This window comes from Triturus cristatus, chromosome 11, assembly GCF_964204655.1.
Source record: "Triturus cristatus chromosome 11, aTriCri1.1, whole genome shotgun sequence".
Classification (NCBI taxonomy): Eukaryota; Metazoa; Chordata; class Amphibia; order Caudata; family Salamandridae; genus Triturus; species Triturus cristatus.
In genome coordinates, this window is record NC_140594.1 from 62,755,377 (window position 1) to 62,782,524 (window position 27,148).

The 27,148-nt window shown below is 48.9% G+C and overlaps 1 protein-coding gene across 2 annotated transcripts in view; it reads right to left on the reverse strand.

Moving 5' to 3' along the window:
• Window positions 1-1,088: 1,088 nt before the first annotated feature.
• GOLGA3 (golgin A3) overlaps window positions 1,089-27,148 on the reverse strand; it is a 163,872-nt gene continuing 137,812 nt past the window's right edge. For both annotated transcript variants that reach the window (XM_085636240.1, XM_085636239.1), the window contains exons 21-24: window positions 20,893-21,015; window positions 17,197-17,361; window positions 16,036-16,199; window positions 1,089-1,455 (exon numbers count right to left, since the gene is read on the reverse strand). In XM_085636240.1, coding sequence (XP_085492366.1) covers window positions 1,254-1,455; window positions 16,036-16,199; window positions 17,197-17,361; window positions 20,893-21,015 — 654 coding nt within the window. In that variant the 3' untranslated portion in view covers window positions 1,089-1,253. The remainder of the gene's footprint in view (window positions 1,456-16,035; window positions 16,200-17,196; window positions 17,362-20,892; window positions 21,016-27,148) is intronic.

Here is a 27,148-nt window from a genome sequence, read left to right on the forward strand (position 1 = left end):
TCATGTTTTGAAGGAACAGTGGATCAAGGAATAATGAAGGCTGTAAAACTGTACACTGCTCACTCTGCAAGGTGGGTATGACCCTTGCAGGACAACCCCTATCCTGTGCAGCCTTAATCGGTCCACGCACTAGCTTTGGTTAACACGTTGATATAACTCTTGATGTTTGCTGGGAACAGCCCGATACAAAAACAAACGAGCAATAACATTCAGAATAAAAAAATAATCTAACATTGGCATTAAAACGCCAATCCTTTTAAAGACGTTTCAAAATAAAATAATCCCATTTGTAAATATTCCTATCTCTTGTGGGCTGGTACCCCAAAGAAAGCTGTATTTACAACCGAATCAAACAGTAACCTCTGGAAAACATGAAAACACCGATTAATAACAAGGAAGGTAATCCCTTTCTAAACTTACACAAACATTAAAATAACTTGTACCTGTGAAAGAACAGCAGAACGTTCTGGGATGCCTGGGACTACTTAAAAACTGTAGAAGCCAAAGCATGTGCAACTCAAGCCTTTCAACCTATGACTTCAGAAAATGGCCCTCTCCCTGCGACTGTAGGACAAGCGGCTCTCCTGTTCATGCACTACATCCTTTACATACAGCACCTTCTGTTCACCTTGCATCAGACCCTCATCCGCAGTACGGACTGTGCCTCCTGTCCTTGTAGTACATGCTGCTCATCCTGGAACATCACTATGGGCCGCTCAGCCTGTGCAATCTCCTGGAACCATCCCTATGATTGAGTAAAGGCAACTCTTCTGCTTGGAAGCTGTAATACCAAGCCCACAGGTTTTCAGGAATCATAGTGTGCAAATTATGCTTTATAAACGGTTACTGGCTATAATCTTCCCACACAAAGTCGCTCTTAGTGCGGGACTGCTTTTGATATCGCAGTCTGAAACTAAAGTTCTTGGATATGGTTAGATCTGATTAACACCAGCTCTTCCACCCACTAAGGTTTAAACCCTACCAAGAGGTTTCAGATGCACGCAAGATCCCACAAGTCACTAAGAAAGGGGCTAGAGCAGGAGCTGACGCCAAACAGAGAAAGGCATATCCTCCCATTCCGTTCAATAACATCTGGGCAAGCCTTTTATTGAACTACGCCCATAAAAAGCCAACATTTGGAACTCAGCTTCCTTTTCCTTTGAAACAAATAAATAACGTCAGCTAAGAAAGGATTCTTTCAAAGAGGTCTGCGTTGCCAAGGATGATGGATGCAGCAGAGTGGCCAGTGGTCACTACTGGGATGCTGGATGCATTTCCGCATGTTGATGCAGCTCTTTAACTTCATCATCTGGAGCTGGCTCTGCTGGAGAACAGGCACTGCTGGGGCTATTATTGTCCACTAACTGGCCCTCAATCTGCGTCCATGAGTTCATAGATTCATGCACCGTGATGGTGTGCTCCTCCATCTGCCGCTGAAGGCTGTCCATCTCCTGCCTGGTTAGAAGAGGAAAGAACAATATATGAGAGCCGAAAATACATCAGACACTTTGTTGGGATCTAATTTATCATTTTTCAGAAGTCTGGTTTAAAGTTCATGCAACTATACTACCTGTAAGAAATTGCGTTATTAGTTGTGAAGGATGCACGTCTTTCAAAAGTAATAGTTCTGCAATTGTCTTATTAATAGGAAGCAATTATCACATTGAACCACTCAACTCTCAGGGTAGCAAAGCAGAGCAGTCCAAGGCCTACTCAGAGGACACGTTGCGGGCTAGCAATCAACAACTTTCTGCAAATTACTACACAGACAGACACACACACACACACACATGCCCTCGCACGAGCGTGCACACACTTGTGCACATGCACACACACACACACTTGTGCACACACACACACGTGTGTGCGCACACACAAATAAGCGTGCAACATGCGCGTACGCACACACGCACAAACACATGCGCGCTCACTCACACGTGCAAGTGCAAACGTGTGGGCGAAAACACGTGCCTACACACTTGTATGCACGCACACACACAAGTGCACACACGTGTGTGCGCACACCTATGAACACACACACAAGTACACACACACACATATGCACACGTGCGCACACACACATGCGCATGCTGCGCACACACACACATGCATTTTAAATAAGGCAGACCTAATGGCTTTGTCAAGGTGTCACCACATTTCAAAAAGCAACCACGGCATGTTTCAGCTTCGCACTACCAATCAGTAAGCACATAATTCATATGGAAAATGCTACTTACCCAGTATGCATCTGTTCTTGGCATATAGAGCTGTAGAGTCATATGCTATGCATAGATCGCAATCTAGTGTTGGGTCCGGACGTTTGCATTTTGTTTTTCTTCGAAGAAGTCTTTTCCAGTCACGAGGTAGGTAACTCCTCCTTTTGATGATAGTGCGCATGGGCATCAACTCCATTGTAAGATTGTTTTCCCACAGAGTGTGATAATGGAGTTGGTAAGAGTAGCAAAAGGAGATGTCCATAAATGCATGTATCTAAATAAGATGTAACTGCAACAGGTACAGGTACCTGGGGAGGCGGGTGGGCGCATATGACTCTACAGCTCTATATGCCAAGAACAGATGCATACTGGGTAAGTAGCATTTTCCATCCGAGGCATACGAGCTGTAGATCATATGCTATTCATAGACTACATAGCAGTTCTCTCCCAAAGCAGTGGCTAACCTGCATCTGTTGCAGTGGTTTGAAATAGTGTACGTAAAACTGCCTGGCCCACTCTCGCTTTTTGTCTTGCTAACACATCAACACAATAGTCTTTTGTGAATGTGTAAGGTGTAGACCATGTTGCAGCTTTGCATATGTCATCTATGGGTATATTTCCTAAGAATGCCATAGAAGCCCCCAGTTTGCGTGTAAAGTGTGCTCTAGGGGGAACTGGTAACTTTCACTTTGCTTTTGCATAGCATATTTAATGCACGTGACTATCCGTCTTGCAATACCTGATTTAGATATGGGATTGCCTTTGTGTGGTGGAGCAAAAGCGACAAATAGTTGATTTGTGTTACGGAAAGGTTTTGTTCTTTCTATGTAATAAAGCAATGCTCTTTTCACAACCAATGTGTGTAGGACACGTTCTGCCACGGAATCTGGTTGAGGGAAGAACACGGGTAACTCAACAGATTGATTGATATGAAAAGCAGAAATGACTTTATCAAGGAATTTAGGATTAGTCCGAAGAACCACTTTATTTTGGTGCATTTGCAAAAAAGGGTTCTTCTATAGTTAATGCCTGAAGCTCACCAACTCTTCTGAGTGATGTGATAGCAAAGAGGAAAGCAACTTTCCATGTGAGAAATTGCAGTTCACATTTGTGCAATGTTTCAAATGGTGGGCCCATTTGTCTGGTGAGAACTATGTTGAGATTCCACACTGGAGCGGGTGTGTCAGGACCCCACAAGCCTTACCTGTTTTTGCTTGCGGAGTTATCTCGCAGGGACATCGTGAACAACCTCCACCGTTCCCCTCCCTACCTGATCAAGGTGACAAAACAGACCCAGGCAAGGATGGGATCAGGGGAAGGTGCCTAAAGGTGTCGGGAAGGTATGTCATGGAGGAAGACCAGGTAAGGAATCCCACTAGACCGGGGGCCGTTCTTCTGGGTATCGCCAGCTATACAAGGGAAAGAAGCTAATTAGATGCGTCTGCCTTTTTGCTACTGGGCATGCAATCATTCACAACAACCATTCGGCAAGGAACAAAGTAACCAGAATCCAAGAGTCACCTGGCATATGAGGATCGGGCTCCACTCGTGGGTTGCTCAGAAGAGTGCTGTATCAGGGCTCCCGACGTCTGGTGTCAAGAAGGCAAAGAAGGGTCATGCAGACGTGCATGATGGCAATGGTCAGTGATGAAAACAAGGGCGCTCCTGTGCAATGAGAATGAAACAAGGGAAACCATGAACACACTTCCCCATGTGTGTCATGGAACAATCGATCAACAATCAAGAAGAAAAGGCGCTCCTGCGCTTAACAGACAACAAAAAGGTATTTGACCACGCTTCCCTATGCGTGTCACTAAAAATGAAGGGTTTACGCGCTCCTGCGCTGGTGAGAAGACCAGTATCTCAGTGACCACTCTTCAATTGCGTGTCCCGCTAGGTCAGGGGTGTGGGCGCTCCTGCGCCAAGGCAAATCAAGAAACCACTGTGCTCACGCTTCCCAAGCGTGACACAGAATAGCAGGGGAGTAGGCTCTCCTTCGCCTGGAAGAAAACAAGGTGTACCGTGCCCACGCTTTCCTAGCGTGACACGGAAAGCAGGGCGATAGGCGCTCCTGCGCCGGTGAGAAACCAAGGACGTGACCGTGCCCACGCTTCCCCGCGTGGCACGGAAGACAGAAGTGCAGGCGCTCCAGCGCCGGGTGAGAGGGTGCAAACAGCCACGACACGCTCTCCAAGGCGTGTCGCGGTACGAACCTGCCACAAGGTCTCGGTGGGGGTCCGTCAGGGAATCAGAGCTTTGCCGGTGGTTGCAGCTTCAAGGGGAGCTGGAAGATACGTTGGGAGGACGGCGGCCAGCAGCAGCTATGGCTCTTAACTGGAAGCACTGACGGGATTGAGTGCCGCGGCTTATAGCGGTCTCACCCGGAAGTGCTTCCTGTGTTTGAGCACTAGACCGCTAACCATGAGCGGTGTAGTGCTCCGTCTGCCGGAACCCACCATGCGTTCGCGCATACACCCCCCCGGCTGGGTCCATGACAGTACCCCCTCCCAAGATGCCTCCTTCCCCTACACGGGGGCAGCGGGCCGTGGCTTGCATGGGTACCGAGAGTGGAAGGCGCGCACTAGCAGGGAAGCATGGCGTACATGCGACAAGGGTTCCCAGGAACGCTCTTCGGGCCATACCCCTTCCAGTCCACCAAGTAATAGAGCCGCCCTCTGGTCCTACGGGAATCAAGGATGGCCCTCACTTCATATTCCTCGTGATCGTCCCTAATAATGGGAGGTGGGGGACCATCGACATGGGATTCTGGATGGGCGGGACGCAGGAGGGATACATGGAATACTGGGTGTACCCTCATGTGTTGGGGTAACGCAAGTCTCATTGCCACCTGGTTGATTACTTTCTCGATAGGGAAAGGGCCTACATAACGTGGCAGCAGTTTTTTGGGTCCATGCACGTTGAGGTTTTTTAGCGATACCCATACCTCGTCCCCTACCCTGTACTCAGGTTCTTTTTGTCTGTGGACATCAGCGTAATGTTTGTGGTGTTCTTTGGCTTTGGTGAGCTTGAACCGGGCCACTTGCCACAAGCTGTGAAGAAGGGCATGATACTCTTGTACGGTAGGCATGTTACAGGGCATTGGTCTTTCCCATGGTTCTGACCGTGGGTGTTGTCCTGTAGACAAAAGAAAGGTGATACTCCCGTGGACGCGTGTTTGCTGTCGTTGTACACGTATTCCACCATCCAGAGTGCTTCTGACCATTCTTGTTCTATGGATAACAGCAAGCAGTGGAGGAATTGTTCCATGGTTTGGTTGGTACGTTCCGCCTGTCCGTCCGTTTGTGGATGGTACGCCGTGGAAAGACGGGTTTCCATGCCCATATTTTTGCATATCTCGGTCCAGAATCTGGATATGAATTGGGAGCCCCTGTCCGTGATCAGCACTGAGGGTACCCCATGTAATCGGATTACGTTGTATGCAAAGATCAAGGCCAAGTCGAGTGCTGATGGTAATGTTTTCAAGGGAACGAAGTGTGCCATTTTCGTTAGGTGGTCCACTATGGTGAGGACGGTGGTAAAGACGGTCTTAGTTCTTGGTAGCTCCACAACGAAGTCCATGGACACCGTATGCCAGGGGTAAGGAGGGACAGGAATCGGATTCAAGAGTCCTATCGGGGGACTGGAATGAGTCTTTCCTTGTATACAAACGGAACAACGAGCAATGTATGAACGAACAGTGGTATCCATGGAAGGCCACCAAAAATGTCTGTGTAAGAGGTCCAAGGTTTTGTGGAAGCCCGGATGGATGGATAGCTGATGGTCATGGCACATGTACAAGGCTTGTTGTTGATGGCTTTCCAACGGGAGGTAATACTGCTTTCCTTTGAATAAAAAGCCATCGTGTGCCGTAACCCCGACCAGGTCCCCGATCCATTCTTATGATTCTTTCTGTTTTAGATCGTCATGTAACCGGGTGAAGAAGGAAGAGGAGAGGACTACCCCTTGGGAACATCGCTCGGGAAGGATGAACACTGGTTCGGTCTTTGATACGTTGTCTTCGGGTTCATCCAATCTGGACAAGGCGTCTGCCTTGGCGTTTTCTTTCGCGGGCGATAGGTGATCAGGAAGTCGTATTCATTGAAGAACAGGGTCCATCTTAATTGTCTGGAGGTAAGAGCTTTGGCTGACCGAAGGAACTGTAGATTCTGGTGGTCGGTGTATATGGTTACTGGGTGCCGTGCGTCTTTGAGGTAATGGCGCCATTCCTCGAAGGCAGCCTTCATGGCGAGTAACTCGCGATCCGAAATGGTGTAGTTGTGTTCTGCAGGCAGGAGTTTACAGGAGTAGAAGGCCACAGGGTGCAGCAATCCGGTTTCGGCATTGCGTTGCGATAGCACTCCTCCCAGAGCGCTTTGTGATGCATCTGCTTCCACCACAAAGGGTTGTCCAGGATCAGGATGCCTTACGACAGGAGTGCTGGAAAACCTCCTCTTCAGGTTCTGGAACGCCTCCTCCGCTGCAAGGCTCCAGGAAAACGGCACTCCTTTACGCAGCAAGCTGGTGATGGGTGTGACGATGTTAGAGAATCCTGTAATGAATCGCCAATAGTAGTTGGCAAACCCTAAGAATCTCTGGACCCGTTTGACTGAGCAAGGTGATGGCCATCGTAGTACTGCTTCGACTTTTCTGGTGTCCATTCTGACCCCTTCAGGGGTTAGGATGTGTCCTAGGAACTCGACCATGGTGGTGTGGAACACGCTCTTCTCCAGTTTAACGTAGAGACCATGTGACTGTAGTTGTTTCAGAACAGCTCGGACGTGGTTAATGTGCTCGGGAATGTTGTTGGAGAAGATTAAGATGTCGTCGATGTAGACGACGCAGAAGCGGTCCAGGTACTCCCTTAGCACTTCATCTATGAAGTACTGGAAGGCTGCAGGGGCGTTGCAGAGCCCGAAGGGCGTGACTTGGTATTCAAATAAGCCATATTTTGTCCGAAACACGGTCTTCCATTCGTCCCCCTCTCGAACCCGGACGAGATGGTAAGCTCCTCGTAGATCGAGTTTGGTGTAAATAGAGGCGTTCTTCACTTGATCTAACAGGTTTGAACTGAGCGGCAGGGGATACCAGTTTTTTATTGTTATTGTGTTCATTGCTCTAAAGTCAATACAGGCCCGTAGATCTCCTTCCTTTTTGGCCACGAAAAAGAGAGAGCAAGAGACGGGTGATTTGGAGTGGCGTATAAAGCCGCTTTGCAGATATTCGTCCAGATAGAGGCGTAAATTATGGTTTTCTTTTTCTGTAAGCGAGTAGACACGACTACAGGGAAGGGTTGAACCTGGTATGAGGTCTATCCTGCAATCGAAGGAGCGGTGAGGAGGCAAGGTGCTAGCCCCTTTCTTATCGGACACAGAGGCCAGGTCTGCGTATGCCTCCGGTACGTTTTCTTGGGTGACCAAACCCATTCCTCTCAATGGCACAGAGCGAGCTTGTACTGTGAGATAACCTGCCACTGCCTCCTGAGGATAGCAGGTGGCAGTGCAATGGGTGGAGTCCAGGGTCATGATCTGGGTCTTCCAGTTGATGCAAGGGTTGTGCGTTACCAACCAAGGAAGCCCCAAAATAAGCTTAAACTGGGCGCATCATTAACGGCAAAGGCAATGGTCTCCGTGTGCCCGTTCGTGCACGTTATTCTCATGGCTTCTGTTTGATAACGTATAAGTCCAGAGGTCAGGTCGGTGCCGTCCACGGCTTTCACGCTTTCTGGTTTACTCTTGGTCACTGTTGGTATACCCAGTCCTTTCATGTAACGTGTGTCTATGAAATTTCCCGTGGCACCGGAATCAATGAGGGCTGTGACTGTCCATTTCTGGCCTTTGAAAGACTGCAAGGTTACCGACAACCCCATGTGCCTGACGTTGGCGAGAGGGTCGGCAAGGGGGTTCTGCATGGAGGAAGAACCCAGTAGCTCACCCCCTTCGCCTACTGGGTTTCGTCGTTTCCCGCTTCATCCCTGCGGGTCACGGAAAGAACATAAGGTTTGTTGGTTTTGGCTGGTTTCACAGGGCATTCCTTAACAAAATGTCTGCTTTTGCCACAATACAGGCATAAGTTCTGTTTTCGTCGTTTCTCTTTCTCATCCCGGGTTAGGGGACCACGGACTCCTCCGATCTGCATCGGTTCGGTGCTTCAAGGCTCCTCCCAGGTTCGCACCTGGTTTTTTCTCGGAGCGCCATGAACCGAGGCTCTATGCCTTTGGTTTTTCGTTTTTTCGCTCCTGTAGCCTGAAGTTCTACCTAACTACCAGGTCTATGAAGGCTCCGATATCCTCTGGAAGTTCGGATTGTTGAGAGAGGAGGTCTTTGATGTCATCTCGCAGTCCTCTATAAAACACGGATACCTGCTTGGATTCCGGCCACCTTGCTTCAATAACCAGTCTATTGAAGGTGGTAATGTAGTGCAGCAGGTCGGTGGAACCTTGTTTCAGGTTTAGGAGCTCATTATCGGCGGCTTGCACGAATGTATGGCGGGCGAACATTCGCCGGAGTGTTTCCTTGAAGACTATACAGCATAGGATCATCGTTTTCGACCGGCTATGGACTATTGGGCGGCGTCACCTCCAAGATAGGACAAGATAAATGTGACTTTGGAGGCGTCGTCCGGAATGGCAGAAGCACGTGCCATGAAGTGCAACTGGCATGGATTTAGAAAGATGCTATACTTGGTGCGATCGCCATAAAAGCGTTCTGGAGGTGCTAGCTGGTCCGGATGAGGTGTTATTACTTGTATAGGTGGGTTGTGGCCTTGGTGATCGGGTACCAACCCCCCGGGAGTGAAAACAGGAGGGCGTAACACACCCTCCGGCCTGGCCCTGTCTGCAGGGTCTGGGCCCCAGGCCCCCGTCTGTCCTGCTGCTACCTGACCTTGGAGCACCGTGATGTCTTGACGAAGACTCAGGTTGTCTGCCTGTATACAGGTTAGCATAGCTGCGATGTCCTGCAAGGTAATGTCGGGGTTGCTCATGGCGTCCAGGCGAGATATAATTCGTGGGCTTCCAGTTCTGTCAGTACCCCACAAGCCTTACCTGTTTTTGCTTGCGGAGTTATCTCGCAGGGACATCGTGAACAACCTCCACCGTTCCCCTCCCTACCTGATCAAGGTGACAAAACAGACCCAGGCAAGGATGGGATCAGGGGAAGGTGCCTAAAGGTGTCGGGAAGGGATGTCGTGGAGGAAGACCAGGTAAGGAATCCCACTAGACCGGGGGCCGTTCTTCTGGGTATCGCCAGCTATACAAGGGAAAGAAGCTTATTAGATGCGTCTGCCTTTTTGCTACTGGGCATGCAATCACTCCCAACAACCATTCGGCAAGGAACAAAGTAACCAAAATCCAAGAGTCACCTGGCATATGAGGATCGGGCTCCACTCGTGGGTTGCTCAGAAGAGGGCTGTATCAGGGCTCCCGACGTCTGGTGTCAAGAAGGCAAAGAAGGGTCATGCAGACGTGCATGATGGCAATGGTCATTGATGAAAACAAGGGCGCTCCTGCGCAATGAGAATGAAATAAGGGAAACGATGAACACACTTCCCCATGCGTGTCGTGGAACAATCGATCAACATTCAAGAAGAAAAGGCGCTCCTGCGCTGAACAGACAACAAAAAGGTATGTGACCACGCTTCCCTATGCGTGTCACTAAAAATGAAGGGTTTACGCGCTCCTGCGCTGGTGAGAAGACCAGTACCTCAGTGACCACGCTTCACTTGCGTGTCCCGCTAGGTGAGGGGTGTGGGCGCTCCTGCGCCAAGGCAAATCAAAAAACCACTGTGCTCACGCTTCCCAAGCGTGACACAGAATAGCAGGGGAGTAGGCGCTCCTTCGCCTGGAAGAAAACAAGGTGTACCGTGCCCACGCTTTCCTAGCGTGACACGGAAAGCAGGGGGATAGGCGCTCCTGCGCCGGTGAGAAACCAAGGACGTGACCGTGCCCACGCTTCCCCGCGTGGCACGGAAGACAGAAGTGCAGGCGCTCCAGCGCCGTGTGAGAGGGTGCAAACAGCCGCGACACACTCTCCAAGGCGTGTCGCGGTACGAACCTGCCACAAGGTCTCGGTGGGGGTCCGTCAGGGAATCGGAGCTTCGCCGGTGGTTGCAGCTTCAAGGGGAGCTGGAAGATACGTTGGGCGGACGGCGGTCAGCAGCAGCTTTGGATCTTAACTAGAAGCACTGACGGGATTGAACGCCGCGGCTTATAGCGGTCTCACCCGGAAGTGCTTCTTGTGTTTGAGCACTAGACCGCTAACCATGAGCGGTGTAGTGCTCCGTCTGCCGGAACCCACCATGCGTTCCCGCATACACACCCCCGGCTGGGTCCATGACAGGGTGGCCGTCTAGGGGGTACGACTCTTGAGTCCTTCCATAAATGCGTTGATAACGGGCACTCTAAAAAGAGATCGATGTTGTCTATTCTGGAGGTATGCAGCTATTGCAGCTAGATGTAAGCGTATAAATGTGTACGCCAAATTGGAACTTTGTAGATGTAACAAATAACATAAAATGTTTTGTACAGAAGCATCAAGCAGGTTGATGTGGTTGTTATTACAGTATATCACAAACCGCTTCCACTTTGCTGCATAGCAGGCTCTTGAGGTAGGACGTCTAGCCTCATTGATAATATTCATGCAGTCTGGCGGCAGATTAAGATAGCCAAACTAAGACTTCAGGAGCCAGATCGCCAGATTGAGTTGACTGGGGTCTGGATGTCTTATGTCTCCATGGCTCTGTGTGAGAAGATGGGATGTAAGACGTAGTTTTCGGTGAGGAACTACTGAGAGTTCCAACAGGGTTGTGAACCAGGGTTGACGTGCCCACGTGGGAGCAACTAGGATTATTGTCAGGGACGCCTGTTTGAGTTTCCGAACCACTAAAGGAATGAGTGGGAGAGGCGGAAAAGCGTAAGCAAATATCCCTGACCAATTCATCCATAGTGCATTGCCTTTGTACATTGGGTGTGGATACCTGGAAGCAAAGTTTGGGCATTTTGCGTTTAGATGTGTGGCAAACTGGTCTATATGTGGGAAGCCCCACCTTTGGAAGAATGGGAGGAGAACTTGAGGGTGTATTTCCCATTCGTGGATATGCTGTGTCTGAGTAAATCTGCCATCTGATTGTTTATTCCTGGAAGGTGTTCTGCTAGGAGATATAGCTTGTGATATAGCTTGTGATGTATGGCCCTTTTTTAGATGGTCTGTGCTAGTTGTGACAGCTGGAGAGAGTGCACCCCCCTATTTTTGTATGTAGTACATGGCTGTCATGTTGTCTGTACGAATTAGGACAGTCTTGTGTCCTAGCTGAACTTGAAATGCTTTCAGTGCCAGAAAAATCACTAGCAGCTCTAGATGATTTATATGAAGCTGTTTTTTTAGAGCTCCACATGCCTTGAATTGTGTGGGTTTGGAGATGTGCTCCCCAACCTGCCAGTGATGCGTCTGCTGTCAATACTATCTGTGGAACCGGGTCGCTGAAGGGCCGCCCTTTTAAAAGGTTTTGTGTGTGTTCCACCGCTGCAGAGAGCAACGGGTGCGGCCGTCTACCAACACTAGATCGGATAACTGACCGTGAGCTTGGTTCCACTGTCGTGCTAAGCATTCCTGTAGGGGACGCATTTGAATTCTTGCGTAGGGGACTATAAAATTGCAAGACACCATCATTCCCAGTAATTGCATGAACACTCGATCTGGTAAGGAGTGTTGAGGCTGAAACTGAGACATCACGGTTTGTATATTCCAGACTCTGGCTGGAGTTGGGTATGCTAAGGCTTTTTGTGTTTCTATAGCAGCTCCTAGATATGCTTGAGACGTGGATGGTTGGAGATGGGATCTGGACAGATTTACTGTGAATCCTAGCTCGTGGAGCAATTGCACAGTGTTTTGTGTGTGGCGTAGATAGCTGTTGTGCAAGCTGGCCTTTATGAGCCAGTCATCTAAGTATGGGAAGACATGAATATGTTGTCTTCTTAGATGGGTTGCGACTACTGCCAAGCATTTTGTGAAAACCCTGGGTGGGGTTGTTACTCCGAATGGGAGGACTTTGAATTGATAGTGTTGACCTGCTACCATCTGAGGCATTTGCGGTGCGCAGGGTGTATTGGAATATGAAAGTAAGCGTCCTTTAAATCCAGAGTGGAGAGAAAGTCGCCTTGCTGAAGAAGGGGAAGCACTTGTTGGAGTGTTACCATATGAAAATGGTCCGACTGAATCTACAGATTTAGTTCTCTGAGGTCTAATATAGGTCTGAGAGAGCGGTCCCTTTTGCGAAATAGAAAGTAGAGGGAGTACACCCCTGTTCCCTGGTATGGTAAAGGGACTGGTTCTTTTGCAACAAAGAGAGAACCTGTTGCTTTAGAAGGGCGAGATGTTCTTGTGACATGAGGTGTGACCTTGGAGGAATGTTCGGTGGGGTGCTTGTAATCTCCAAGCAATAGAACCAGATTGGATAATTTGTAGTACCCCTTTGTCTGATGTAATCATATCCAAATGGGTAGAAATTGGGAAAGACGTCCCCAGACAGGAGTGGAATGGTCGGGGGTATGGAAAGGAAGTCCCGGTTTGGTATTTGCAGGGGAAGTGCGTGTTGAGTTACCTCTTCCTCTTCCCTTGCCGTGGTTTCCTCTATATCCACCTCTAAAATAACCTCTTGATGAGGGCGACTAAATGTCGTCCTTGTAAGAGAAGGAGGGATTGTATGTAGATACATTTTTGGAGCCGCCCCTGTAAAATGAGCGACGAAAGGATCCTCTGTTGGAAGGCGATTGTAAGCCCCCCATGGACTTAGCAACTTCAGTATCCTTTTTCATCTTTTCTAGTGATGTATCAACAGCTGGACCAAAGAGGTGTTCTTTGTCAAAGGGTTGGTTAAGAATAGAGGCTTGCACCTCAGGCTTGAATCCTGAAATTCTTAACCAAGTAGGTCTACGAAGCAGTACACTAGTGTTCACTGCCCGAGCTGCTGTGTCTGCTTGGTCTAGAGCACACCTGATAGAGGTATTAGTTATTAATTTACCCTCTTGAATAAGGGCACTAGCTCTAGACTTATGCTCATCAGGAAGAAATTCAATGAGCTTTTCAAGCTCATAATGAGCTCTATCATGCCTTGCCAATAGTGCTTGCGCATTGGCAATGCGCCAATGATTAGCTGCTTGTGACGATACCATTTTGCCCGAAGCATCAATTTATTTGGATTTTTTATCAGGGGGAGGGGCTTCACCTGTTTGTGAATTAGCTCTTTTACGAGCGATGGAAACTACCCTTCGAATCCAAAGGTAACTTTCCTTTGATATATACAGGGTCATTAGGTGCAGATTTGTACTTTTTCTCTACCCTGGGATTGAGGATTCTAGCTCTTACAGGGTCTTTAAAGATGTCATCAGTATGTTTTTTAAAAAAAAAAAACCATTTTATTGCATTTCTTATTTTCATTTGCGTCACTACAATGTGCACAGCTTGCATCATTTATACATCCAATCCTGTATACATGAGTCCTTTGCAGCTCCCCACTACAATCCAGATATATATAACATCTTAATGCGGCTGTTGCATTGTCTAGTAATTAAACTAAAGGACGGTGAACATTTATGACAGATGTCCTCAGTATGTTTAAGCATACGCTTTAACATTGGTAATGTTTGTGTAGCTCTTTGAGATGAACTTAGTGGGTAAAACAAAAAATCCTTCTCAAAGTCTCTTTATGAAGCTCTACTCCATGATATTGTGCAGCTCTGTTAACAAGCTCAATATATCCAATGTTCACATCTGCAGGAGAAGGTCTGGATGGATATAGGTCAGGGTCATTATCTGGTTGAGGGTCAGCATTATAATTATCCCATGGGTCAGTATCCTGTGGTGTGTAGTCCTCTATATCCCCATCCCCTGTATCCTGTGGGTCAGATGATTCTGGTAGAGGAGAATGTGTAGGTGTAATGAGTAAATTTGGATCTGTGGGTGAAGAAGGTGGAATGTATGGTGGAGAAGGGTTAGTACCCATATTTTTCCTTTTTAGAGTAATGTGGTAGTCTTCTTGTAAGCCCATTTTCCTCTTTTCAGGAAGTTTGGCATAAATATGTCCAGTTTCTGAATGAATCACAATCTCCTTCTGTTTCGGATCCGATGGTGGAATATCGGTCCGAGGCTCTGTAGTTGAAGTACTTTCTTTAGACGCCGGTTTTGGTGTCGTAAGTTTCGGCCCCGAAGTTGTCGGCTCTGAAGATTTAGCCTTATGCACCGGTGACACGGAAACCAGAAGGTGTTTGGATTTCGATGCCGAAGGTTTCGGGTCGGCACCGGCGTGGGGATGAGAAGAGCCCAATCCGGAAGGCTGCTGTTTATGTTTCGGCGCCGACCCAAATGCAGGTGCTCTAAACCGTTTCTCGGTGTTGACCTTGGCCCGAAGGCAGAGGAGGGACCGGAGCCTTTTTTTGGAGGAAATGGTAGGGTAAGGAAGTCTCTTTACTCACGATCCGTTGTCCTGGTGTGAGGTCTTCGGCATCGGAGTCGGCTTCAGACACGGAGATGTGATGCTTCTCCATTAAGGCTTCCTATGCTTGTGATTCTTCGTGTTCGGACTCGTCCTCGATGAGATCCGGCACAGAGCCACTTTGCTGGTACATTTCGTGATGTCTAGCCTGACGGTCACGGTGAGTCTTCTTGGATCAAAACGACCGACACGCGTCGCAGTCCTTCACGTCGTGTTCCGAGAATAGGCAAAGGTTGCACACTTCGTGTAAGTCGGTCTGCGGAAACTTAGTGCGACACCCTGGACATAACTTGAATGGAGTCTGTACCATCGACTGCTACCGACCCCGGCGCGGGTAGGCCCAACCTCCTTCCACGAATCTTCCGATTAAAGGTTTTAGAGTGTAAACGATACGCGGAGAATGGGAAACGCGATCGATAAACAATACCGTCGAGAGTAGTGGGTTGCGCGTCAAAGGGGGCCCGAAGCACGGTACTGAACCTGAGCGCAACAATTCACATCCGAACCCGATGGTGGAAAAAAACAATCCAACAATGGAGTTAATGCCCATGTGCACTATCACCAAAAGGAGGAGTCACCTACCTCGTGACTGGAAAAGACTTCTTCGAAGAAAAACAAAGTGCAAAGCACCCCACCCAACACTAGATGGCTATCTATGCATAGCATATGATCTACAGCTCATATGCCTCGAACTCAATATTTCTTATAACTGTAAACGTTGACTATATAATATCAATGTCATAAAGAAAGGATTTTGACAGCAAAAACATAAGGGTCAGAATATATCTTTAGCAACGTTGGACTGGCAATGCAGTGACAAGACCAGCCACACAGGGACCTCACACTCCTGCAAAAGCTTTAGCTCAAGGAGTTCTTGAAACAGAAGCAAACATCTCAGAGGAACTGGGTCAATCACTGCTGATTGCTCCCCAGCAGAAAGATGAAAGGCCTCCTCACACAAAAGGGAAGATTAATTAAGTAGGCCCAGTAAGGGGGACAACCACATTGAGACAGAGCAAAACATTTTTTGTTTTTTTTGTTTTAAGTAATGGGAAGTGAAAACTTCTGGTGGGCTAAATGGGCAGATCCCATCTGCTACACCACCCCTTAAAAAGTACTTTTTTGGTTTGATGATTGCAGCCATATGAGTCAGTTGTGTGTGTCAGAAGGGTAGTCCCTTGTCTACGTGTAGCTCAAGGGACGCTTTAAGGCGGATGTAATCTGTAATCCGTTTTCTGTTAAACCTTCCAGTAGGAATATGCAGAAATCCAAAACTTAACTCCTGGGTGACATTAAAGCAGTGATAAGTAGAAGTCAATGCATCTGTACTCACTTGAGCTGCATCAGGCAGCTGTTGAGGTTCTTCAAAGGTTCTTTGCTGACAGCCGTGGGAGGTTTCAGCAGCTCCTCCAGTAGAGAGGCTGGGACAGGGCAGTCCGGGATCTTCACAGGGGTCATGGGATTGGACGCGTTACTCTCACCCTTCAACTCTTTCCTCTGTGTGGAAAGCAAACAGTATTGTGTGCAGAAGTATTGGTTGCAAAGGTACAGTGTGCCAGGAAATGCAGACATGATAAGGCAAAGGTAGGCTGGAGGAAGGGTGCTGGACTAGATGCGAAAGTGACTCACACTGTTTGAGGCAGGAGCCAGGTAGGGAGAGAAAGTGAGACAGGCTCTGAGAGGTGAATGTGTGCGATCAGTCGAGTCAGGTGAATCGTAATCTGAAGCAAATAGGCTAACCTCCAAGATGGTGGAGGAAAAGAAGCAGGGTCAGCAAAGGCAGAGATGGCAAAATGATTAAGATAGGTCTAGACCAACCAGGAAAGGATACCCATCCAGCAAAGCCAATGGGGCTCAAGATTTATGCAGGTAAACAATGCCAATAAAACCAACTACTAAAAGCAGCAGAAGTATGTACCTTGTATTTGCAAGTTTGGCTCATCAACACCTACTATGTGCTCTCGTTGGGCCACACTCTCCACTACAGCAACCGTCTGACTTAAGGGCACCCTTTAAAATGACACAGGCCATGCATGTGACTGCAAACACTGCCTCTACAGACACAAGACTGCAACTCTGGCCCTGTAACTAACAGTCCAGCCTGCTTACTTAGTGGCAGAAGCCTGTGCTCTCTATTTCCCACCGTCCTCAAAATATAATTCTGAAGTGAGATAGACCTGCCACATCCCGATGCACAATATGGCCCCTCTACAGCACATCCCTTTATGGGGATACTCCTGACTGCTCCCTCCTCTAGCAGCACCACCACTTTTATGGTACCACTCTGCAGGGGGCAGGACTGGCCGCATGATAGCACCCCTCTGACAGGGCGTGGGCACGAATTCCCTTAGCTCCTCTGCAGTACTCTATGTAATGAAGTGGCTGCTCTCCCCTTGAGCACGATCCGATGACAGTTTAGAAGGACAGCGATGTGCTCGCCCCCTCTCTCGTGCCTGGTGTGCCACGCACAGTCGATTGCTCCCTCTCATCATACCTTCTTTGGCTTGCTGTGCTTCAGGCCCAGCTTCAGCTGTTGGTTCTGCAGCAGTAGTGTTTTCATGCTGTTCTTCAGCTCCGTCACTTTCGCCTGCAGCATAAACTTGTCCTTCTCCGTCATGGACAGGTCGTCTCGAACAGTCTCCAGTTCGGCTTTGATATTCTGGAAAGGACATTTAAGAAGAAAAAAAAAACTGAAAAAATGAGCTTGGTACCACTGAAGAAACAAAAAAACCGGAACACAAAAAGCAAAATTCTAAAATTGAACGAAGGAAAGTGAATAGAGAAATAACAAACAAAGCAAAAGTGCAAGTTTAAATCCTAGAAATGCTGAAGAACTGTGCAGTGCACATGTCCATCCGGAGCAGCTCAAATGCAAGCACAGTGGAGTCAAACAGCAGGTGCACCTACAAGACTATTAAATTATACATAAAATAATACATGTAGAACATCTAAAATGCCTAGCTATACACTGGACATAACACACCTCTACGTGATGCCCTATGTTCATCGGAGGATATGTTCAAACGTCAGAGGGCTGGGTGACCTCTCCACTGGTTACATGGTGGACACAACCAAGCTGTTGATTAGGAGGTTTCCCCACTGACCCAGTCATCCAGCACCACACTAAGTTGAAAACATATTTTCTAAGGAATAGTTACAACCACCATGTTTTTGTTATACCTTTCTCCTTTCCTTGCAGGCCTCATTCCTAGACACTAGATCCGTCTGCCATGCTGCAAAGTACCCAGAAGCTATAGACACTGCTGATGGCAGCCAAACACCCTAACATACTTCTAAGTTATAATAGTCTGGTACCACAACCCACCTCTATGTTCACATCCTACCTCAATATGTCGTCAATAGTGACTGTGGTTGGGCGTAGTTAAATATCCAGGTATTTGGCTTAGCAGCAACACAGATGAACTGTGTAAACATAACTTTGGTAAACTGCTTGACTGGCTTGATGAGAGGTTAGCTGGATGGTTGGGGCTCCCATTGTCGCTTACGGGTGCTTGGCCATTGCTAAAATGGTCATCCTTCCGAAGTTCTTGTACCGGTTCCCAAATCTGCTGCTCCCCTGGTCTCTCAGCTTCCGTGAGCAGCTCCGTTTGCTCCTCACATCAGTCTCATGGGCAGGTACGCTGCTGCATATTGCCTGGGAGATGTAGATACTCCCCTTTGAGAAGTGCGGTCTCAGTGTTCTGGGATTGGATCTCTATTACTATTGCGACCAGGCCCAATTTGCACACCACTGGCTATTTCCAACTCCGTTTATGGCACGTACGGATCCCTAGCGCAGTTAGGCAGCTGCCTGCCCATTGAAGATGGCCATATTTAAGACCACGGTGCACCTGCGAGAAACCATGGACGGCATGCACATTGTGGTTACGCCGCAGAGCTGGATTAGACCACCTTTATGCTCCTTCGGTGCCCTTCATTGCACACCCCTTACTGTCAATTATATTGGATCCTGGTACCTGTGTCAGACTGCGCATACTTGGACTTACATACATCCATGGGGGCACAATTCCCCAACAATACATCTATCTCAGCACAGGACGCCCTCCAGGCCTGCGCTTTTACATTCCTTGACACCCACACAACACATATTTCCAAGAGTGCACTGCTATGCATACATTATTTGCAGAGTTCCCGAATGCCCCGACATTTCAGGTATTTGAAACGTTCCTCAATACCCCTCGCCCCGTCGACTTATCACAAGACTGTACCGCAACATGCAACGCACTGCACCGGTGCGTATATCCAACAGTAAGGCAGCGTGGGCTGCAGATCTCACGTCTTCATTAACAGATACTCAATGGCAGTACTACTGCAAACAGTCCCGGGCATTATCCACAAACTATCGACTTAGACTCAAACAATTTAAATTTCTGCATCGTCTGTACTGAACCCCGGCAGGGTTGCGCAAAATGGGGCTGGGAGGCGACTAGATGTTTTAGGTTATGAGCTCCAGCCGCAGATTTTCTGCACCGCTCGTTGACATGCCCGGGTATTGCCACATATTGGGAGGAGAGTTTTGCTGAGTGACATATTGGGGCTCTCGCTTAAGTGTTCTCCCTTAGTAGCACAAGTGGGATTTGTGAAGGCAGTACCTCCGGACAGGAGCAAACTGGCTGCACTCATGTTGCTGCTAGCTAAACGCAAGATGGCTATGAGGTGGGGCAGCGCACCCTGCCCAGGGTGATGGACTGGCTTAAGGATGCTGCCTATTGCCAGGAACAGCTTACGAGCTATTGAGAACTCATGCCAGTGCAGCCCCACTGGAGGAATATTTGCGTAGCCATGCACGAGCTGATCCTGAAGATGGCGGATCGGTGTAATTAACTTACACTGAACCATAGAGTATAGGTAGGGGCCTACCGCTGGAATGACTAACCCCCCTGACAGGGGCAACAGGTGCACTTTAGGCTACTATTGCCAGATGCAATTTGTGCCCCTATACCGATACAATTGACAATGCGGATTGCTTGTTATGTATTGTATTGTGCTCTGGTTAAACTTCTACACTTAGGGTGTTTCTCCAACCAGTGAGACGGATTGGCACGATGTATTTGTAAGCGATGTTCATAGTACACAAGACTGTGTGTACATTGGCGGTACAGTGCATACCACATGGAAATACCGGCTGCCTGACCAGAGTACTGTAAGCAGTTGTTCATACACACTCATTGAGTTGCCCCTGACCCGAAGATGGCAGCGATAAGGCTTTCATAAATGCTGGATATAAATGTATGCATGTACATGTGTATCGGATCCCTAATGTATATAGCACGCCAACGCTTACTGTCTTATTATGGCAAGAAAAGATTGTGTCATTAAATTAAAATAAAATAAATAGCGAATGTGGTATATATATATATATATATATATTATACTGCAGCCAGAAAAACTATCTTTTTATAGGAAAAACTCTGCTAATGCCACTGTAAACCCATCCCACCTGTGGACCTTTGAAAAACAAAACACGAAAGATGCATTATATAGAAACTTTAGCCAGTTAGCTGGAGACAATAGCTCTATCTTCACAGTCTTTCCTGCACACTCCAAAAATTCAAGCCTGTGCAGACAATCGTACTCAGAAGACCGTTCCAGATACACTGCAAAGAAAGTTCTCAGCTCAGTAACTGAAATTTTTTACAATGCGTTCATCTCCCACTAGGACTGAAGGAAAGGTCCCAGGGACGTTGGAAGCCAGTGAACCTGCAGCGGATAAGCAATGATACAGTTCCTCTTTAAAAGACTCTGCTGAGCCTCCAGCACTGAAATGACAAGAATTGCACAAGGCATCGAAAAAACCTATTGAATAAAAAAAAAAATACCCAATGGAGACAACACACTCGGAACATCAACACTGCGGGCCAAAAATACTGAATAGTAAAACAGCATATACGAATTATAAAAAGAAAGCAACTGAAAAACTATGGGGAACCACTAAGTTAAAAGAAATGTGAGGCATAAGTTGGATTTTCTGTAAGAAATGAAAGTAGTAACGATAGCTTTGGAAAAGAGCAGACACTGGATAACTGTTTCACTTTCATAATACTGTTAGAGAGGTGACCAATGTATGGTGCACAACAATGTAAATGGCGTTTATAGCGATGTATGCAGAGTGGCAAACGCTCACAGGTACACAAGTAATGACTCTTACCCCACAACGTGGGCCACATACCTGCAGTAATGACTGGACGCCTTCCAGCTCCCTCTGACTGCGCTGCTCGGACATGTCAAACTGCTGGCGAAGGGACTGGATTTCTCTCTCCTTCTGTTGCACCTCCCACTTCAGGTCTTCGACCTCCAGGAAGACAAACACGTGTGGACATCATTTTGGGAAACAACACTAATACTTTGTGAAACACTAGAATATGTGGAACAGTTTGACAACTGCTTTTCAATGGAGAGCAGGATCCCTTCTCCTACCAAACGTTTTGTCTAGCACTACATGGCTGAACGAACATTTTTACTTGAAGTGTGAAAACTTAAATAGGCAAGAAGTCGATAACGTTCTAGATAAGTTAGCAATTACGTAAAATTGCCCAGACATTAATATATTTTGGTTGGCACGGCAGCAAGTTACAATCCAATTTCAAACATGCTCTCTATCAGTTGGGAGCACCTAAAGTTCTTTAAGTCCAAGGGTGAGGGACTCCTACTGTCCAACATCCAGTGAAGAGCATTCTGTGTGCTTTTCTCTAAAACAATTGATAGAAGTGACGTGCCAAATAACAGGATACAGGAGATAAATGACTAACTATGAATGAAGCAGGGAAGAAAAATATTTAAAACATACTTCAAAACTAAATGTGATCCGGTATATTAAAACAGGTTTGTGGGTTTTTTAAAGCATTACACAGAATTGTGCAAATTAACACAACTGTGAAGTTGAGAACCTTGTACACCACCAGCTGGTGAAATTTCCACAAAAATCCATTTTCAGCTAAAATTACATATCGTTTTTTTCCTTGTGGCGTATGCAAAGTTACAAAGAGGATGCAAAGCATGACAACTTTAATTCAGTGCTGTTCCCTTTCACTGCGGCGATGGACTGCTTCACCACAGAGTTCCCCTCCAGTGGGCTGATGGGATGCTCTGTTATTTGGGAATATGCTTCAGCAGGGACATTGAGGCAATCTGGAGGGCCATCTATGGCAAGCTGATGGCATGGTCTGAGGACTGTGTGTCGATCTGGACTCACATGCCACTGGCCATGGCGGGAAGAATCGCAATTGCCAAGATGCTTGCTCACCCCAACTTACTTTACCTTTTCATTAACATCTTTATACCCCTCCCTGCACATTCTTTTGCAGACTCCGCACACACCTTGCCACTCTAGCCTGGGCCGGGAAACAGCCACGGATAAATTGGGAGACGCTGACTCTCCCATTCAAGGATGGCGGTCTCTGTGATGCAGAAAAGCAACTTTATAATTACTGTGTGCAGGTGCACCTTTGGATCCTCCCACCTCCATTCCAGCCACGTTTGGCTATTGATTCAGACGTGACTCCCTCTCCTCTACGTACTGCAGAACAATATAGCTGTAAGAAACATTAGCAGCGATTCATTCCTTACCTTAGAATTACCCCCAGGCATCAGACTGGATCCGGAAAGTTTTCGTCAGCAGTACCCCAGAGCGTCGGAAGGTGGCATCGTGCGGCTGGTATCGTGGTCGCAGAGATGACGTCGAGGCAGCTACTTGCGCATTGATGTCAGTTCTGTACACAAATTTCCGCGCCAGGAACGCAGAGCCATGCAAGATACGGACCACTGATGCCTTGAAACTAGGGCCTTGAAAGGGATGACCTTAATCCTAGAAATCAGTTCGCAGAACGGGGAGGATGGGTGGGGCGGTAAGGAATCTATCACTACTAATGTTTCTTACAGATATATCGTTACCGAAGGTAAGTAACTTGTTCATCTGCACGAAACACATAGTGATAGATTCCTTACAGAGGACTTGAAGAGAGAGGGCTGATCAGGGAGCCTGAGAAAGGCCGAAATAGCAGAAAGGTAGCCCTTGATAGTGCCCAGAGCACAGCCCTGCTGGGTCAAAGAAAGAAGAAACAAAAGGACTTCAGAAGGAGGGGCAGAAAGGGGATCCACAGCCTTTGCTGTGCACCATGCCACAAATTTGTTCCACCTGCAGGCGTATACCAACTTAGTGGAGGGCTGTCAGAATAACATTGCAAACTTCAGGAGGCAAGTCAAAAAGAATTACCTGCCGCAGCTCAATCTCCACGCAAGGAAGTGGAGACTGGACAGGTTTGGGTGGAGGACCGTCCCCTGCTGCTGCGACAGATGATCCTCCAGAAGAGGCAGACGGATCGGGGGATCGATGGTCATACTGAGTAGCTCGGGATACCATACTCTTTGAGCCCAGCCCAGAGCCCCAAAAATGACTTGGGCCCGGTCGCGCCTGATCGTCTTCAGCACTCGGGGCAGAAGTGGTATAGGCGGAAAGACGTACAACAGACCGCAACTCCACTCGCGTCAAAAAGCGTCGCCAAGCGAGTGCCGCCTTGGAAATTCCAACGCGCAGAACTGCTGACATTGTGCATTCTCTTCAGTGGCGAATAGATCTAACCAAGGCTGTCCCCACTGCTGAAAGAAACCTTGCGCCTCGTCCGAGTGAAGACGCCATTAGTGATCCATCATGCACCTGCGGCTGAGTTCATCCGCCCTGGAGTTCAGTGAACCTGCCAGGTGTTGAACCACCAGAGAAATGCCCTGATATTCCAGCCATGTCCAGAGGCGCAGGGCCTCCTGACATAGGGTCCACGACCCCACCTTGCCCTGTTTGTTGCAGTACCACATGGCTGTGGTGTTGTCCGGGAACACCTGCACTACTCTCCCCTTGAAAGAGGGGAAGGAATGCCTTCAGTGTAAGCGGGATCGCCCGAAGCTCCAGAAGATTGATATGGAGCCGGGACAAACGTGTTGGGGCGCCCCTTCCGTGGCCACGAAAGGAGCCAAAAGCAGAAGGCGGAGGAGGGCGAGTGGCCCACGGCCCAAGGACTTAGCCATAGCCCGCGAGTCCTTAAAACGCTCCAACGCACCTTGTTGCCAAAAAGGCGAATGTCATCAAAGGGCATGTCCATCAGTGTGTTCTGGACTTCCCCTGAGAAGCCAGTAGTCCTCAGCCAGGCGTGGCAGCGGAGCGCCACTGTCGTGGAAATCGCCCTGCCCTGCGAGTCGGTGGTGTCAAGGCCACATCGTATTGTGAACTTTGCCGCATCTCTCCCTTCAGCAATAGCTTTGGAGAGCACTGGCCGGGCCTCCTCTGGACACTGAGGCTGCACCTGCGCCACCGTATCCCGAGCAGAGTGGGAATAATGGCCCAAGAGGCATGCGCAGATCGCAGCCCTGAACTGGCAGAAGAAACAATCTTCTTCTCAAACTGTTCCAGTCTCTTGGATTCCCTATCCGGAGGTGCAGTAGGGAAGGCACTTTGGGACATAGAGGCTTGGACCACCAAGCTCTCAGGGGTGGGGTGTTGGGAGAGAAAGAGGGGGAGGGGGGGGGGGGTCACCCGGGGCCGGGCAATGGGGTTAAGCAGCGTTCCTATCCACAGGAGCCCCTGTGTTGGGCCTGGATCAGGTGCCCAAAAGAATGTCCGAAAGTGCATAATTAAAGGGCAGCAGTGGTTACGCAGCCGCCGGCTGAAGCTCTTCTGTCAGGAGGTTAGTCCTGACGGCCACTGTAGGGAGTTCGAGGTGGAGAGCCTTGGTCGCACAACACCACTGCAGTGCTCACACCCTCCTCCGTAGCCAGGGTAGGCGGAGTTAGCATGCCAAGGTCAGGAGAGGTGTCAAGACCGCTGGCATCCCCCAAATCCTCAACCCATTCTAGGTCAAACTCACACTGCACTGTGAGAGGGTCCTCAGACCCTCCCAGTCCTCCCCTTCCTCCTGTGGAACAGGCTGAAAATACAGAGGCTGGTGGACATAGGGGTAGAAAGGCCACATCGGCGTCGAGCAATGCCGTTCCGGGGCAGTGTCCATTTCAGGGCTGAAACCGGGGACGATGTCGTCCGGGGGCACAGGCGACGTCAGGAGTGGTGCCGGTGGGGTCGACGTCAGTGGAGGTGTCACAAGGTCAACCGGCGTCGACCAGGATCCAGGCCTGGATCCTTGGGGGACATGCGGCGCCGGTGCCGAAGCAGACAGCGATGCCGGAGCCGCCAACAGTAAAGGGCGAGGACCCCCATTGGGCCCGTAGAGCCTGAAGGCGCACCGGCGGGGCCTGACGGCCCATAGAGGCGGGCCATGGCTGCCAGAAATTCCTGCAGCTGGGCTGGAGTCGCCACCCGCACCATAAGCCGCGACGGGAAGTCAGTGAGCGATGGAGCTTCTTTGACTTCATGTGATGCTTCGCCTTACCTGACCCCCGAGTCTGAAGACTTGGATCCCGAAGAACGATGGTGATGGCTCCGCGACCGGTCCCTCGACCTCCCACAGGACCTGGAGCGATGCGGAGCCGACTGCCGGACTTTGAGCAACTTTCAGGACTGCTCCCTCAAAGTCTTCGGCGCTATGGCCCGGCAGTCGGGGCCGCGCCCCAGGCAGTAGAGACACACGCGGTGCGGGTCCGTCACCGACATCATTCGATGACAATCCCCGCAGGACTTGAAACCGGGCATCCCAACAGCACCAGGAGTCGATCGACTCGAAAAGAAGAGACAAAAAGGCCTCGAAAAACTCAGTCAAAAAGTGACTGGGGGTACCGCTCTCTCCAGATCTGCGCTTGGTGGCACGGAAAAAGAAAGAACTGACGTCAGCGCACGGGAGGGTGGAGTCTAAGTAGCTGCCGCGACGTCAAATCGGTGACCGCGACGCCAACGACAGACGCGGAGCCGCACGACACTACCTTCCCATGACGAAAACTTTCCGGATCCAGTCGGACGCCTGGGGGTAATTCTAAGGTAAGGAATCTATCACTATGTGTTTCTTTCAGATCTATACTTAACTGTCCGCCGTCCTTATGTGGAGGCAGATACCACTGCTTGCGCAACCTGGGCGTGGGACAGGTTGCGCAAATGTCAAGACTGGTTTGCATAAAGCTGGGACTGAACGGAGGTGGCAAAGTGAGCTAAAGAACGATGATGGGTTCAACCCAGATCTGTGACTGCGGGTGAGTGTCTGAAAAGTTTTAGAGCTCCGTCCATTGTCTCCTTGTGTTTGCGCACATGTGCCCGTCTGACTTGCCTGTACCCGCCCAGTATCTCCCTGAGTGGTTACTCATGGCTCCCATCCGTGGTCGGTGTCGGAATGCATCCTTGGCTTACTTATCTACATTTAAGGTTATACATGATGGATGACCTTTACCCAGTGGAACAATTTCTCTAAATGCAACACATACTTGCACTCCCACAAAACTCCCCGCTCGATGTTTTTACATATTTCAGACACTGCATGATACTTTCCCTACTGCCCCCCGCACCCTAGGCTTCCTGTCCTAGACATGCTACTAACAAATTCTTCCTGTTGGCACACCCAAAGCCCACCTCAGTTGGAAACATGAACATGATCCACCATTTACTGTGGCTCACTGGGGGTATATTTCAGACTTACCAGAGCTCTCTCTCCTAAGTATAGACTGTGCCTTCTGTACACTAGGTTTCTTCACAGAATGCTCAGCTGTATCATATGGGCCTGTATGACAATGTACGGTGCTGCAGATAATGCTAGGTTTATCCACCTAGCGTGGGAGTGCCTCAATTACTGATGTGTGTCCTCCAAGCACCCTGTTGATTGCCCTTTTGGGCTATGTCAAGGATATCCCCAGCAGGGACTTCAATGCGATGTTGTTACTCACAGCGATGCGTAGGGTTGCGAATCTTTGGCGGCGGCGTATGGATAAATGGCTGTGAGATGCGACCTACTAACAGGAACAACTCGCTGCGTACTGGAAGTTGATGCCTCATGGCTCCCACCCAGTAGACATTTGGTAACTCTTCCCCACTTATTTCTCCTTACTCGGTGCACGCAGCCATGCCATGGCTCCTCCTAGTCCCCACCACCTCTTTCGAGAGGAGCGCTTCCCCGTAAATTCTGACACGTACAACCATAGCTGACTGCTTCCCACTTTGGGGATTCATGGGGCATCCTGAGCCTTGAGTATCGCCGGGTCACAGAACTATTGTGAAACTGATGTTTCACAACTTCCACCTGTGGATGGATTTTCTGTGCTGCTGTTCCCTCATGCTTCTTGTATGGGATTAGATGTCATTGCTTTACTCTGCTTTTTCCTCTCTCTGTTTTTAGGTCTCGCATATGCAGCGCCCAAATGCTGCTTTGGAGTAACCTCTTGGAATCACTCCGGGCTTTTGTGGAAACGCGTGTATGTTCTGCACTGTTTCCAATCAGCCCTCATGCATGTACGGCGTTTACCTTGCGGGAGCGAGCAGCGGCGTCATCTTATTGCAATTATCG